This window comes from Gossypium raimondii, chromosome 4 (genome assembly GCF_025698545.1).
Source record: "Gossypium raimondii isolate GPD5lz chromosome 4, ASM2569854v1, whole genome shotgun sequence".
In the NCBI taxonomy this organism is placed as follows: Eukaryota; Viridiplantae; Streptophyta; class Magnoliopsida; order Malvales; family Malvaceae; genus Gossypium; species Gossypium raimondii.
The window spans coordinates 16,451,668-16,466,362 of record NC_068568.1 but is presented as its reverse complement, the minus strand read 5'-3'; the positions used below and the strand labels follow the sequence as shown (position 1 = coordinate 16,466,362).

The following is a 14,695-nucleotide window of genomic DNA, read 5'->3' as shown; positions in this document are numbered from 1 at the left end:
ACCACAAATGTTGTTCCAACAAAAAATGAATGTCTTAATAATGTTGAACAACATTTAAATGATGGAACACTCCTAAAAGAAGCTAACTGATGCAATTTCTCAAGACTTAGGATAGTTCAGAAAATTGCTTGTTTTGAAAGATCGTCTTGAATAGGTTCAAAGGTTGGTCGAAACCGCGACCCGTAGCATTTGAATATTTTACAGAACCGGAGTTATAATCAAAATCGACCCAGGTAAATTTGGCAAACGCTAGAACCTTGGTATAACGAAGACGCCACACTTTGAGGTAGTAAACGAAGTGATAAGTCAAAGAGTTGAATGCCACAAACTCTAAGAAAGTTTGATTTCAAATATGTTTGGTTTAGAACCTTGGAGAGAAATTCTCACAAATAAAAGTCTTTGTATTAAAATGGCCTACCTATGAAATGTCCTTTTACACGGTTTATATAGCACCTAAAATGGCCATTCAAATTTGGCATAAAATGAATTCACACTAACACAAACACATTCACACCTAACAGTTAAGTTGTTCACATTAAAACATCAATGTGTCCACACTCCATGAAGTAAATTCAGTTCATGCTTGATGTTTGGTGCATGCTTGGCCAAATAAATGCGATGTCTCTTCACTTGGGCATTCATGCATGCTTAGCTAGGAAGTATTTTTCCAATTCAATGTAGGTGCAGCCCTTTAATTTCCAAAAATCCCCCTGGGACGAAAGTACATTGCATGGCTCATGCACACTTTAATTTTAGGATTTAATGCGTCTTGAATACTTGAATGGACAACTTGAGTTTGATGAATTCATCTCCCATATTGCTATCGTCCATGCACTTGCATTATTGTCATGAATCTTTTACCTTTAAGGAATGCATGTTGACATGTAGCTTGCACACCATATGAACAACCACATGAACTTTATTGAAAGCTTCATTCATGAATATTCTGGAAGGTTCCTTTGTGCATGCATTACGACAATGAATGGTCACTTACATTAGGTATAAATAGGGAACACTTAAACACAATTTCTTCACTCAAAATTCAGCCAAGAATTTAGAAACTATACTTTGACTCACACCCATATACACATATTCATACCATGACACTCACACAATCACGCACATAAGCAATATTTAAGAACAAATGATTCAAACATGGTAAAATAACACTTGCATGAAAACTAACTTAACAACTTAGAAATAATAAAACAAATGAACACATTCAAACCTGTGGAATAATTTAAACAACAAATAACTTGACACCTAACACGTTAAAACAACAAAACATGAAAATATTAAACTAAACACTCATTTGAAGGATTTCATTTTAGTTCTGGGCCCCTTACGCTTGGGCCAATCCCGAGTGTTTTTTGTTGAGTCACATGATGTGACAGGAATCACATCACTAACTCACAAAGGTCTGATGAAAAAGAACTACAAGTAATGCCATTATAAAGATCTCAAAGAAAGAGACAATTGTTAATTGGTAATTGTTAACATTTATGTGGCTTATTTGCAAGAGTCAAATTTTGATATTGGAATCAATAAAGATTCAGTTTTGTTTTCACAAGCCATAAATAATGATGACTCTGATAAATAGCTAAATTCCATAGACGATAAGATCAAATCTATAGAACAAAAACAAGTTTGGGACATTGTTGAATTTTCAAAAGGACCAAAACAAGTTGTATGTAAATGGATTTTAAAACAAACAAGGCTCAAATGAAAATATCGAACAATATAAATGTAACACCCCAAAAATTTAAATTTATGATTTGCTAAATTTTATCATGAGTCAGTATCTGCTTCAATGGTTAAGTGTTTTGATTGTATGTTAGGGGTCTTGGGTTCAAATCTCACTTTTTGGAAAATTCTGTTATTTTTGTTATTAAGCCTATCCTCTTTCATTTGACTTAAGTATTATTTTTGATCAACTTAGGACAAAATGAGTTTGTTGGTTCAGTGGTAAGGTGTTAGCATATATTTAGTTTTGTGTTCGAGTCTTTTCGTGAGCAAAATTGAATTTATTATTGTCAACCTTTGGGTGCCACCCAAATGGTGGTGTTTGATTTTAATTAAAATCCTTGAAAAGATGATAACTTATCAGGTTGGAGGTTGGTTAGGATTTTGATTTTGTTTTAAAGTAAAATAGTGTTATATTATTAAAATAATATTATTTTATTTTAATTTTGTCAACCTTTGGGTGCCACCCAAATGGTGGTGTTTGATTTTAATTAAAATCCTTGAAAAGATGATAACTTATCAGGTTGGAGGTTGGTTAGGATTTTGATTTTGTTTTAAAGTAAAATAGTGTTATATTATTAAAATAATATTATTTTATTTTAATTTTATTTTAATTTTTCCCAAAAAATCTATTCCTATTATACACGTTCTTTTTTTTTCCCCATTATTTTTTATTTCTTTTTGGTTTTTTCTTGCAATTCCTTTATGTTATTTTCCCCCAATCAAACTAAAGTTAAATATTAATTTTTTCTTTCTTCCATTCACTAATTCTATTATGTTTGTAACTCTGCTATCTTTCAAATCCATTCTTGTTGTTTCGATTCAGTATGAACTCAGGGTAGGTGAAGTTTTTTTGTTTTTGATAGTTGATGAGTAAGTTAGGGTTTTCATTATTCATTGTAATGGATGAGATTATTGATTGTGTTTGATCTTTTTTATGCTCAACTAGGGGAGAATCGTGAGACGTTTGGTATTTCTCCAATGATTTAAGTATCGCGTGGTTGATGTTCAGTTATCGATAAATGTTTGAACTTGCTTTTGGGGGTCGATTAAGGATGTTTATGTTCAATTCTTAATTTAAATTCGTGAATCATCGTTAAATTAGTCGATTTAATCTTGCTTTTAGGTTCTACGAGTGTCATGGGTGCTTCTGTAACGTAATCGAATTAGGCGTGTAACGAAAACCAAAAATCTGTACTATCGATGCTACACGGATGTGTGGTAGGCCATGTGTGACACATGGTTGTGTAATAGGCTCTGTGCGAAACTGTTAAGCCACACAGTCTGGACCAATTGGGTCGTATGGGCCACACGGGCATGTGGGGCAAAAAATCTAAAAATTTCCCTAGGGCTTTATAAGTCGTTCGGGTCAAACGTAGGCTTTCCATAGAGTCGGTATGTTATGAATTAAGCTATAAAACATGAATTTTGATTATCTGATAGCATAAAATTAGATATATGTATGCATGTTAGGAATGATATGAGATAAGTAAATTCTGTAATATACTATCACTACACCAAAACAGACTTTTAGCGGCGTTTGGACAAAAAACGCCGCTAAAAATCAAGCATTAGCGGTGCTTTAAATAAAACGCCGCTAAAGACCGAGCATTAGCGGCGCTTTCAGGAAAACGCTGCCAAAAATAATAATTAGCGGCGTTTTTTCGAAAAATGCCGCTAAAAACCTAAGCCCAACGACATCGTTTTCGACCTTTCGGGGCTTTTAGCGGCATTTTTTAAAAAGCGCTGCTAATGCTTGGAGCTTTAGCGGCGTTTTAGAGAAAGCGCCGCTAATGCTCAGGCTTTTAGCGGCGTTTTTGAAAAAGCGCCTTTAATGCTCAGGCTTTTAGCGGCGTTTTTGAAAAAGCGCCGCAAAAACATTTTATCTGTCTATTTACTATTTATTTTGTTTATTTATATTAATTAAAATTCAATTTATTTTAATGAATATTTTTAAAATGGTTAAATTTGAAATAATGACACGTAGAAATAATTTCAAATAAAAAACATAGAAAAATATTTGTTAAAATGAAAAATTAAAATACTATTATTTAAAATAATTTAAATATTTTTAGGGTACATGACTAATTGATTTTTAATTTATATATTAAATAATTTCATATATAATTGTTAAAGATACGATAGTATTAATTTTAAAATATTTAATTAATTATCATTATAGTTTAGGGTTTAATATATATGGTTTAGGGTATATGGTTAATTTAGGATTTAAGGTCGGTTTAGGATTTACAATTTTAAGGTTTATAGATTATGGAATTAGGGATTCTAGTTTAAGGGTTGTGATTTAGGGGTTAAGGGTTAGGGGTTAGGGATTTGGGTTAGGGTTTAGGGTTTAGGGTTTAGATTAATTAGTGTTTTTAAATTTATATATTAAATAAGGTTTAGGGGTTAGTAGTTACGGGTTAGGGGTTTGGGGTTAGAGGTTTGGGGTTAGGGGTTAGGGGTTAGAGGTTAAGAGTTAGTGATTTAAGGTTTAGAGATTTAAGGTCAGATTAGGGTTTAAGGTTTAGATTAATTAGTATTTTTTAATTTATATATTAGTTAAGTTTTATATAATTATAAAAGAGGGGTTAGGGTTTAGGGTTTATATTTTATGATTTATGATTTAGGAGATAGGGTTTAGGAGATAGTTTAAATTATTTAAGAGATAATAGATCAATTTTATATATATTAAATGGTTTAGGATTTAAGGTTTACTTTAGATTTATTAAATGATGAAAATTTATACAATTAATTAATATTTTTATTTTAAAATATTTATTCTAAATTTAGATTAAATGGTTTAAACCATTTGATATATTTAAATATTAGATTTAAAAAATTGATAAATAAATATATTGAGTTTTAAATTTGAACTATGAAATTATAATTATCTTTTATTTAATAAGAATTTTCCATTTAAATTCAAATATGAAAATTTTAGTAATCCTTTTCAAGAGTCGAGTTTAGACATAAAAATTGATCTCGACTCAATTTGGGTCAATCCAAAGTATTAATTAAGATTTAAGATGCTTTTAAGTCAACAAATTAAAGCTTACATGTTGAAATTAATTAAGGGAATGTAAACAAGAAAATTAATTAAGGAATGTAAACAAGAAAAAGAATGCTTCATGTGCATATTTGATAATTTAATTATCTAAGCTTTAGCTTATACTATAAAAAGAAAGTTTGATGGGTGTATTTGTTTAACAACATACAATATTATTGGTCTCCTTGATTTTGTTTTTTCTTTTATTATTATTATTATTATTATTTTGTTTTTAAATGTAAATTTAAATTTAAATTTTATCCAAATATTTACATATTTATATTTCAATTTATCTCATTTTTATATAATTTATAAAAAAGTAGTTTAATTTGAATTTTACTTTCCTCAAAAAATTTCAAATTTGATTACTTAAAATATTAAAATAGTTATTATTTAATATACAAAATAAAATTTTATTAATAGAACAAAACAGTGTCATTTTGTTCAAAATAACATAATTTTTTGTGTCATTTTGTTCAAAAATCATTTAAAAAAAGGCGCGTTTTATTTCTAAATTTCTCCGCCTAAAATCTCCAAATTAAAGGAGTTCCGCTACTAAAGCAGATAAAGTTTTTAAAATTCCTTTTGTGCTTTCCCTTTGTCAAAAAAAACTTCTGTTCTGTTCGGTATTTGCAGGGAAAAAAAAGATAATGTGTTTGGTAAGTTTAGCAGTACTCTTAACAAGTAAGTTATGGGTTAAGGATTTAATTTCATGATGAATTTGTGTGAGTGGGATCGGGATTTACTGGAAGTATTCCTGGGGAATTTTGCGCTGCTCATTTAGTTGTTAATTGGTTCTGTTTCATTTGTTCTTTGCTCACTCAACCCCAAGGAGAAAAGAACAAAATCCCTAAACATAAGCGTTTCTCCTCAGCCGTCTAGATAGCTAAAACCCCTTTATTTTCTGTTCCCATTTAAACCCTAAATTCCTAACAGCAAAATCTAAGCAACAAAGCAATGGCAGAGGGGGCAGGAGAAGAAAAGAAGAAATTTTCAATCTGGGATTTGCCAGATGTGCCAATGGGTCAACTTCCACCGCATCTTGAACTCCAACGAAGTCGTGTTTCATGCAATAAGGACGCCCCTATCCATGTATTTCTCTCTTACCCCCTTTTTTTTTATCCCCCAAAGCACACATCTTCAGTTGAAATTTTTCATGAACACCCTTTTTATTCGTATATGGAGTGTTAAGAAACAGTGGTTTCTTGGGGTTGTTTAATTGGGTAATTAAAAAAAATGGAGCCTTTTTCCTTATTTGGGGTTTGGGTTAGTTTCTTTGTATCATCTGTCTTGTTCTGTTCTTAAGGTTCTGAAATTTGTGGGTCTCTTTTTTTGTATTATAATTAAACGTCGTATGTTTTGGGGGCTTTTGTTGCTTGTAGACTGAGAGTATTCAATATTCTGGCGCTTATGCATCGATGGGAATTGATAATAGTTCACGACTTGATCGATTCTCTAACAACTTTAGAGTTGAAGTGGTTCGACTCAATGAAGATGACATGGAGTTTGATATGATCGTTATTGATGCAGCTATTGCCAATTCATTCAGGAGGATCCTTATAGCTGAGGTCTGTGACTTTTTGGTCTACCTCTTTTCAGTGCTAACATATGCTATGTTAATGACATTATTGCATGCTATCATATGCTAGCTATGTTAGCTTGCAGCATAATGTCTGTGCTGGTACTGATAGAACTGATTATGCTTGCAGCTTCCTACAATGGCAATTGAAAAAGTTCTCATTGCAAACAAAACATCAATAATCCAAGATGAAGTTCTTGCTCATAGGTTGGGCCTCGTTCCAATCCGTGTTGACCCAAGGCTTTTTGATTATCTTTCAGGTTCAATTCATTCTTTTTGGTTGATGGTTTATCTGAATTTATGGAGTTTACCCTTGGGGCACTTGGTAATTCTTTACTTTTGTCTCTTTCAATTGTAGAAAATGATCAGGCAAATGAAAAGAACACCATTGTTTTCAAACTCCATGTTCAGTGTAAAAGAGGTAGTCCACGTATTACAGGTACGGTTTTGGGCTTTATCAGTGAAACATGAAACCTTTTTACTTAAATGAAATTAATAGGTCTTCCCTTTATAGCTTTGCCTTGTTTCTAATGATGTATAATAATGCAGTTAAATCAGATGCATTTAATCATGATGAAGATGATTAAGAGTACAAAAATGAAAGAAACATATTATATATGTAATAGAAGCATAAAATAATTATATATTTTTTTAAAAATATCAATTAAGAATTAGTATTTTGTGTTAATTATATATTTTTAAATCTATAAAACCAATCAATATAATATAATATAATATAATATAAAAATAATTATCTTATTAATAGTGCTTCTATTACAATCTTAAATATAAAACTAATAGATAGATTTTATGTTTATTTCTGATAAAAATTATTATTTGTACTAGAAAATAATTATTTTATGCTTCTATTACATATATAATATGTTTCTTTCATTTTCGTACTCTTAATTATTTTATTTTTCTAATTTGTTATTAAAATTTTTTAATTTAGTACTTAAGTTTTTGGGTTCATTTTAGTACATATTCTTAATTTGGTACCTAAGCATTTTTTGTCCAATTTAATACTTATATTTGTTAGATGCTATACAAATTATCCTAGAACACTAACGGCGTTAGGTTTTTTATAAGGTGACAAAAATATCTAGTGTATGAACATGCGGTAGAAGACATGAAATTTAATGACAATAATGGTTACATTTATTTGAAGTTTTCTTATGTTCAAAATTTGCTTAATGAAAAGAAAATTGAAGAAAATAATAATTTTAATAAATTCATTATGTTAAATTAAAATAAATTAAACTAAAAGTAATGAAACATTTAAAATACAAAATAAATTTCATGTTAGTATATTGGAGTATTTGTAAATATTTGATAAGTTTGGATACCAAATTAAAAAAAAAACTTAAATACCAAATCAAAAAATATTAAATTTTAATAATAAATTAGATAAAAATTTAAATACCAAATTAAAAAAATTTAATATCATTACATGTTGCATAATTGATTACACCTATACCCGTATATTGTTTGAGATACTGCATGAAATTATCATTCAATTGAATTTTTAAGTTTGATATTCAAAATTTTTATTTCCTGCCTAGATTTTCCTTAATCTCTTTCTAATCCATTCTTTATAAGAAGGATAAACATATTTTAATATGTCCATATTTTAGTTAAAGGACGGCAACTTGATATACCTTTCTTAACTCATCATCCATTTCATCCTTGAAGTTGATGTTTTAGGGAGATGATGTTGATTTGTGGGTTAATACCCAAACATGCATTACTTTTCTTTATTTAATAGGAAATTTGAAAATCATAACATTCAATCACCTCAAACAGATAACTCTTGTATTTGACATAAGTGATCTGCTATTAGACTTCTACTTTAGTACCTCTATTTTAATTTGGTCATTTTCAGTCCTGTATTTTTAGAATTTGAAAATTTTTAATCCTAACTAAATGATAAGTATTAAATTAATGTTATGTTTGTTTGTTATTTTTATATATTACTCACAAAAAAAGATTAGTTAATAAATTTAACAGTTATCATTTGCATTAAGATTTTTAATATGGGTTAGTCAAATTAACATAAATTTTTTTTTTCTTAAGCAGGGATGATGAAGATGATTTTGTTGCCAAGATGAAGGCAGTTGAGGAAGCCTTAGAAGCAAAACAAAAAGTAACAAATAGCTTGTTTGCTACCTGTTCTTTTTTATTTATTTATACACAATGTTTTTTAGCTTTTTCCACAAACGTCGCTAAAGACCTTAACCTTTAAAGGCATTGTCCCAAGCCATGTTAAGAGTTTTAGAGATGGTCGCTGGGACCTATACTGGATCTGGGAGCCGTTGATCAGTAACTAAATGACTCCGGTCCAATGGTGTTGAGTTGTTTAGTGGCGTCACTAGAGTTGCCCCAAAAATAGCCGAACATTGGTTGGAGGCCACTGAGAGGATCATGAATGGTATAGACTACACCCTTGAGCAAAAATTGAAGGGTGCAGTGTCTTTGTTTCGCTAGTGGTGGCTAACCATTGAGGAGGGTGCTTAGCCAAATTAGATTTCTTGAGAGTATTTTAAGAACAACTTCTAGTGCAAGTATGTGGAGTCTCGTAGACGTGAGTTTATGGGCCTTACTCAGGGGGATATGACTGTGGCTAAGTATGAGGCTGAGTTTATGAGATTGAGCAGATATGCTAGTAGGCTTATATCGATTGACTACGATAAGAGCATTCAGTTTGAGGAAGGGCTGAGGTATGACCTCAAGGTTTGATAGCCCCATAGAGGGAGTGGGTTTTTTTTCGTCTGGTAGATAAGGTGGACATCGATGAAGAGGTTAAGTGCACTAAGCGCAAAAAGAGAGATCGAGAGAGAGGTAAAACTAAGAGGGATTTAGAGCCCTCTAGTTCTGTTCAACAGCCTAAGAAATAGGCCAAGTTTGATGGGCCTCTGAGGGTTGAAGGGCAAGTTGCAATTACTAAGACATGAGTATGTGAAGATTGTGGTAGGTGTCATACGGGCGAATGTTAGAGGATGTTGAGAGGTTGTTTGCGATGTGGGTTAATGAAACACTGCATCAATGATTGTCCATTTCATTCTGATCAGGTACAAGTTCATCCCCAAAAGAAAGTACAACAGCCACCTAGGGGCCGTAGTCAGGCCAGAGGTGGTAATGGACTGGGTAAGGGTCAAAGTACACTAGGCAGAGGTGCTAATCTGACTAAGGCTAGGCAATCTGCTTTGGTATATGCGGTTAGGCATCGTAACGACAGAGACACCGAAGACTTTATCGTTAGTACATTTTTTATTAATTTTGTATTGTACTTTGCACTGATAGATATATGTTCAACACACTCTTATATAGCTAGCTCTGTTTCTGTGAGCTTGGGTATTCCTATTGAGAGCACTTCTAGTGAGGTTTCTGTGATTAGTCCCCTAGGTTAGTCAATTTGAATTGAGAGGGTTTATAAGAGAATACCACTTGAGATACAAGGTGTTGTGTTTTCGACTAATTTGATGGAGTTACGGTTTGGAGAATTTGATCTGATACTAAGAATGAATTAGCTCGTGGAGCATTGAGTCAGCTTGGACTGTGCGACTAAGAGGTAACTCTGAGATCTATGGATGATTTAGAGGTTGTTAGGATCGACAAGCATCAATATTACCTTTCCAATGTGATCTCCGCTCTAGTGGCTGAAAAGTTAGTGTGAAAAGGATGTGATGCATTTCTAGCCTTTGTACATAATTCGAGTTTTATAGATTTGTCTGTTGGGATATTTGGACAGTTAGAGATTTTCTGGATGTCTTTCCCAAAGAATTATCGGGGTTACCTCCGGATAGAGAGATCGAGTTTCGTATCGAGGTACTACTGGGTACAGCTTCAGTGTCTATTGCTCCTTATCGCATAGCACCGAAAGAGCTTATGGAACTAAAAGTTCAACTTTAGGAATTCTCGATTGAAGGTTCATCTGGCTTAGTGTGTTTTCATGGGGAGCACTAGTTCTATTTGTAGAGAAAAAAGATGGTACAATAAGGATGTGTGTGGATTACCGTCAACTGAATAAATTGACAGTAAAGAATAAGTACCCACTTCCGAGGATCGATGATTTTTTCGATTAGTTTCATAGGGCCTCTTTATTCTCTAAGATAGATCTCTGTTCTGGGTACCATTACCTTAAGGTTAAGGAAGCTGACATTCATAAGACTGCTTTTAGAACTTATTATGAGCACTACGAGTTCCTAGTCATGCCATTTGGTTTGACAAATATTTTGGTTGCATTCATGGACCTTACAATCGAGTTTTCTAGTCATATTAGGATTAGTTCATCGTGGTTTTCATCGACAACATTCTGGTATACTCTAAGACTGAGGATGATCATAATAAGCATCTTAGAGTAGTTCTTCAGATACACCGTCTGAAAAAGTTTTATGCTAAGTTCAGCAAACGGGAGTTCTAGTTAAGAGAGGAACTTTTCTAGGTCATGTGGTTTTTGCTGAGGGGATCTGAGTTTATCATAAGAAAATTGAGGCTGTGCTAGAGTGGAAACAGCCTAGGAATGTATCTTAGATTTGCAACTTCCTTGGTTTAGCAAGCCATTACCGAAGATTTGTTTAGGGATTTTCACTTATAACAGCTCTTCTAACTAAGTTATTGCGTAAGAATGCACCATTTGTCTAGACTGATAAGCAAGAATCGAACTTCAAAAAGTTTAAATCTGTTTTTACTCAAACTGTCATTCTGATACGCCTGAATATCGTAAAGAGTTCGTGGTTTACAATGCTACACCATATGTTGGATTGGACTGTATTTTGATGCAAGAAGGTAAGGTAGTGGCTTATGCGTCCCGACAGCTTAAGTCACATGAAAACAAAAATCCTATGCATGATTTTGAATTGGTTGCGATTGTCTTCACCTTAAAAATAAGGAGGAATTATCTGTATGGTGAGATATATATCATTTACACTGATCACAAAAGCCTCAAGTATCTCCTTACTCAGAAGGAGTTGAACTTTAGGCAACGTAGATGGATTGAGTTGCTTAAGGACTATGACTACACTATTGAGTATCATCCTGATAAGGCCAATATTGTAGCCGATGCTCTTAGTCGTAGAGCAATGTTTGATTTGAGGGCGATGTTTACTCGCCTAAGTTTGTTTGATGATGGGACTCAATTAGAAGAGTTACAAGTTAAGCTGACTTGGATTGATCAAATTTAGGTTAAGCCGATTGGGGATGACTCTTTGATTCTGTGGTTTTATCAGGTTGAGAAATGTGGTACTTCTGATTTTGGGTTGAACTGTGATGGAGTTTTGTGTTTCCGAGGCCGGGTTTATGTGTCTAATGACTCTGATTTGAGATAATCTATTTTGCAGGAAGCGCTTAGTAGCCCTTATGTTATACATCCTGACAAAAATAAGATGTATTGAGACCTTCGAGAGTTATACTGGTGGTCGAGTTTGAAACGAGAGGTAATTGACTTCGACTTTCATTTTCTAACGTGCCAACAAGTTAAAGCTAAACACCAACTGCCTTCAAGTTTGCTCCAACCCGTTAATATTCCCTTTTGGAAATGGGAACGAGTAACTATGGACTTTGTTAGTGGGTTGCCCTTAACACCCACTAAGAAGGATTTTGTTTGGGTCATTGTAGATCATTTGACCAAGTTTGCTCAATTCCTTTCGGTCAAGACTGATTATTCTTTGCAAAAACTGGCTAAGTTGTATATTTTCGAGATTGTTAGACTTCATAGGGGTTCTGTTCTCGATTATTTCTGATAGGGATCCTTGATTCACTTCTCAATTCTGAAAAAAACTTCATATGGCTTTGGGTACTAGATTAAACTTCAGTACTGTGTTCTATCCTTAAATAGATGAACAATTTAATAGGGTGATTCAGATATTGGAGGATATGCTACGGAGTTGTGTGATTAATTTTTGAGGTAGTTGGGAGAAGTTTCTGCCACTGGCTGAGTTTGCGTATAATAACAACTTTTAGTCCACTATTCAGATGGCACCTTATGAGGCTCTGTATGGTTATAAGTGTCGTACCCCGTTGTGTTAGACTAAGTTGGGTGAGCGACAGGTTTTAGGTCCTGAGTTGGTTTCTGAGACTGAGGATAAGGTTAGACTGATTCGAGCTTGTCTAAAGGCAGTTTCTGATAGACAGAAGTCTTATTTGGATCTGAAAGGAGAGATATCGAGTATTCTGTGGGTGACCGAGTCTTTTTTTTAAGGTATTTTCATGAAAGAGGTCATTCGGTTTAAATGTAATGGCAAGTTGAGCCTAGGTTCATTGGGTCATATTGAATCTTGAAACGTGTGGGACCGATCACTTAGTAGTTCTAACTACCTTCAGAATTGGACGTATTAATGATGTGTTCTACATCTCCATGTTGAGGCGGTATTGATCCGACCCATATCATATTATATATGTTAAAGAGATTGATGTTAGATCAAATTTAACCTTCAAGGAGAAGTCGATTCAGATTTTGGATCGAGACATTAAGATCTTAAGGAGGAAAAGCATACCCCTAGTTAAGGTTTTGCGGCAGAATCATGACACTGAGGAAGCCACTAGTGAACTTGAAGACTCGATTCTACAATAATATCTGCATCTATTTGAACTAGATAAATTTTGAGGCCAAAATTTCTTTTAGGGGGAGAGTTGTAACACCCCAAAAATTTGAATTTATCATGTGCTAAATTCTGTCCTTAGTTAGTATTTGCTTCAATGGTTAAGTGCTTTGGTTGTGTGTCGCGGGTCTTTGGTTCAAATATCACTTTTAAAAAAAATTTTGTTATTTTTATTCTTAAGCCTATCTTTTTTCATTTGACTTAAGTATTATTTTCGGTCAACTTAGGACAAAATGAGCTTGTGTAAGGTGTTAGCGTACTTTTGGTTCTGTGTTTGAGTCCCTTCGTGAGCAAAATTGAATTTATTTTTGTTAACCTTTGGGTGCCGCCCAAATAGTGGTGTTTGATTTGAATTAAAACTCTTGAAAAGATGATAACTTATCAGGTGGGAGGTTGGTTAGGATTTTGATTTTGTTTTAAAATAAAATTGTGCTATATTATTAAAATATTATTATTATTTTTTTCTAATTTTGTTTCCCCAAAAATCTGCTCCCATTATACACATTCTTTTGTTTTTTCCCCACTTTTTTTATTTCTTTTTGTTTTGTTTCTTGCGGTTCCTTTCTGCTAATTTCCCCCAATCAAACTTAAGTTAAATCTTGATTTTTTATTCCTTCTCTTCACCAATTCTATTATGTTCGTAACTCCTCTGTCTTTCAAATCCATTCTTGCTATTTTGATTCGGTACGTACTCGAGGTAGGTGAAGTTTTTATTTTTGATAGTTGATGAGTAAGTTGGGGTTTTCATTATTCGTTGTAATGGAAGAGATTGTTGGTTGTGTTTGATATTTTTAATGCTCAATTAGGGAGAATCATGTGATGTTTGGTGTTTTTCCAATTATTTAAGTATGGCGTGGTTGTTGTTCAGTTATCTGTAAGTGTTCAAACATGCTTTTAGGGGTCGATTAAGGACGTTTGTGTTCAATCTTGATTTAAATTCGTGAATCGTCGCTAAATTAGTCGGTTGAATCTTGTTTTTAGGTGCTACAGGTGTCATGGGTGCTTCTGTATCGTAATCGAACTAGATGTGTAATGAAAAACCCAAAAATCAATAAAGGTCAAATCTGTACTATCGACACCACAAGGCCATGTGGTAGGCCGATGGCTAGGTTATGTGTGAGGCTGTGTGGTATGCAAAAATGTTAAGCCACACGATTTGGACCAATTGGGCCATGTGTGAAGCTGTGTGGGCCACACGGATTGGCCAAGTAGGCTGTGTGAGCCCAAAAATATAAAAATTTTCCTAGGGTTTTATAAGTTATTCGAGTCGAATGTAGGCCTTTCGTATGGTCGGTATGTTATGAATTAAACTATAAAACATGAATTTTGATTATCTGATAGCGTAAATTTAGATATATGTACGCATGTTTGGAATGATATGTGATAAGTAAATTTTGTAATATACTATGTATGATCTGAAAATTGTTGTGTATGATTTGTAACTGTTATGAGAGCATGTGTATTCTAATATCTGATAAATTCTATATTTGCATTGGGGTGAGATATGTGTATATGGAGGAAGTGTGAGCAGAGATACTCTGTCGTATTTGGTGGCACAACCACACATATTTCTGTAAACGACGATAAATCACCTAATAAACTGGCAGCTAAGCTGTAATTATTCTAAAAAATGTCATACTGGCTGGATGGGTATTTATTACCCTATATGGTGTGTTGGGATGGTTGGAAATGGTGTGTAGCGGATGGGGATAGGATTGTAAATTTGCA

General features: G+C 33.0%; 1 protein-coding gene across 1 annotated transcript; it reads left to right on the top strand.

Moving 5' to 3' along the window:
• The first annotated feature begins 5,335 nt into the window (after positions 1 to 5,335).
• Positions 5,336 to 14,453, top strand: LOC128031969 (uncharacterized). The gene is made up of 7 exons (XM_052629417.1): positions 5,336 to 5,451; positions 5,729 to 5,884; positions 6,175 to 6,360; positions 6,502 to 6,631; positions 6,730 to 6,810; positions 8,448 to 8,514; positions 13,949 to 14,453. Exons 1-6 carry the CDS (start codon positions 5,443 to 5,445, stop codon positions 8,477 to 8,479), a joined length of 594 nt encoding a protein of 197 aa, XP_052485377.1. The 5' UTR covers positions 5,336 to 5,442; the 3' UTR covers positions 8,480 to 8,514; positions 13,949 to 14,453.
• The last annotated feature ends 242 nt before the right edge of the window (positions 14,454 to 14,695 follow it).

What these genes read in the sequence shown, in the direction of transcription:
- LOC128031969 (XM_052629417.1), top strand. An exon ending in ATAAGGACGCCCCTATCCAT is followed by an intron (nt 5,885 to 6,174) that starts GTATTTCTCTCT and finishes TGTTGCTTGTAG; the next exon opens with ACTGAGAGTATTCAATATTC. An exon ending in AGGTAGTCCACGTATTACAG is followed by an intron (nt 6,811 to 8,447) that starts GTACGGTTTTGG and finishes TTTCTTAAGCAG; the next exon opens with GGATGATGAAGATGATTTTG.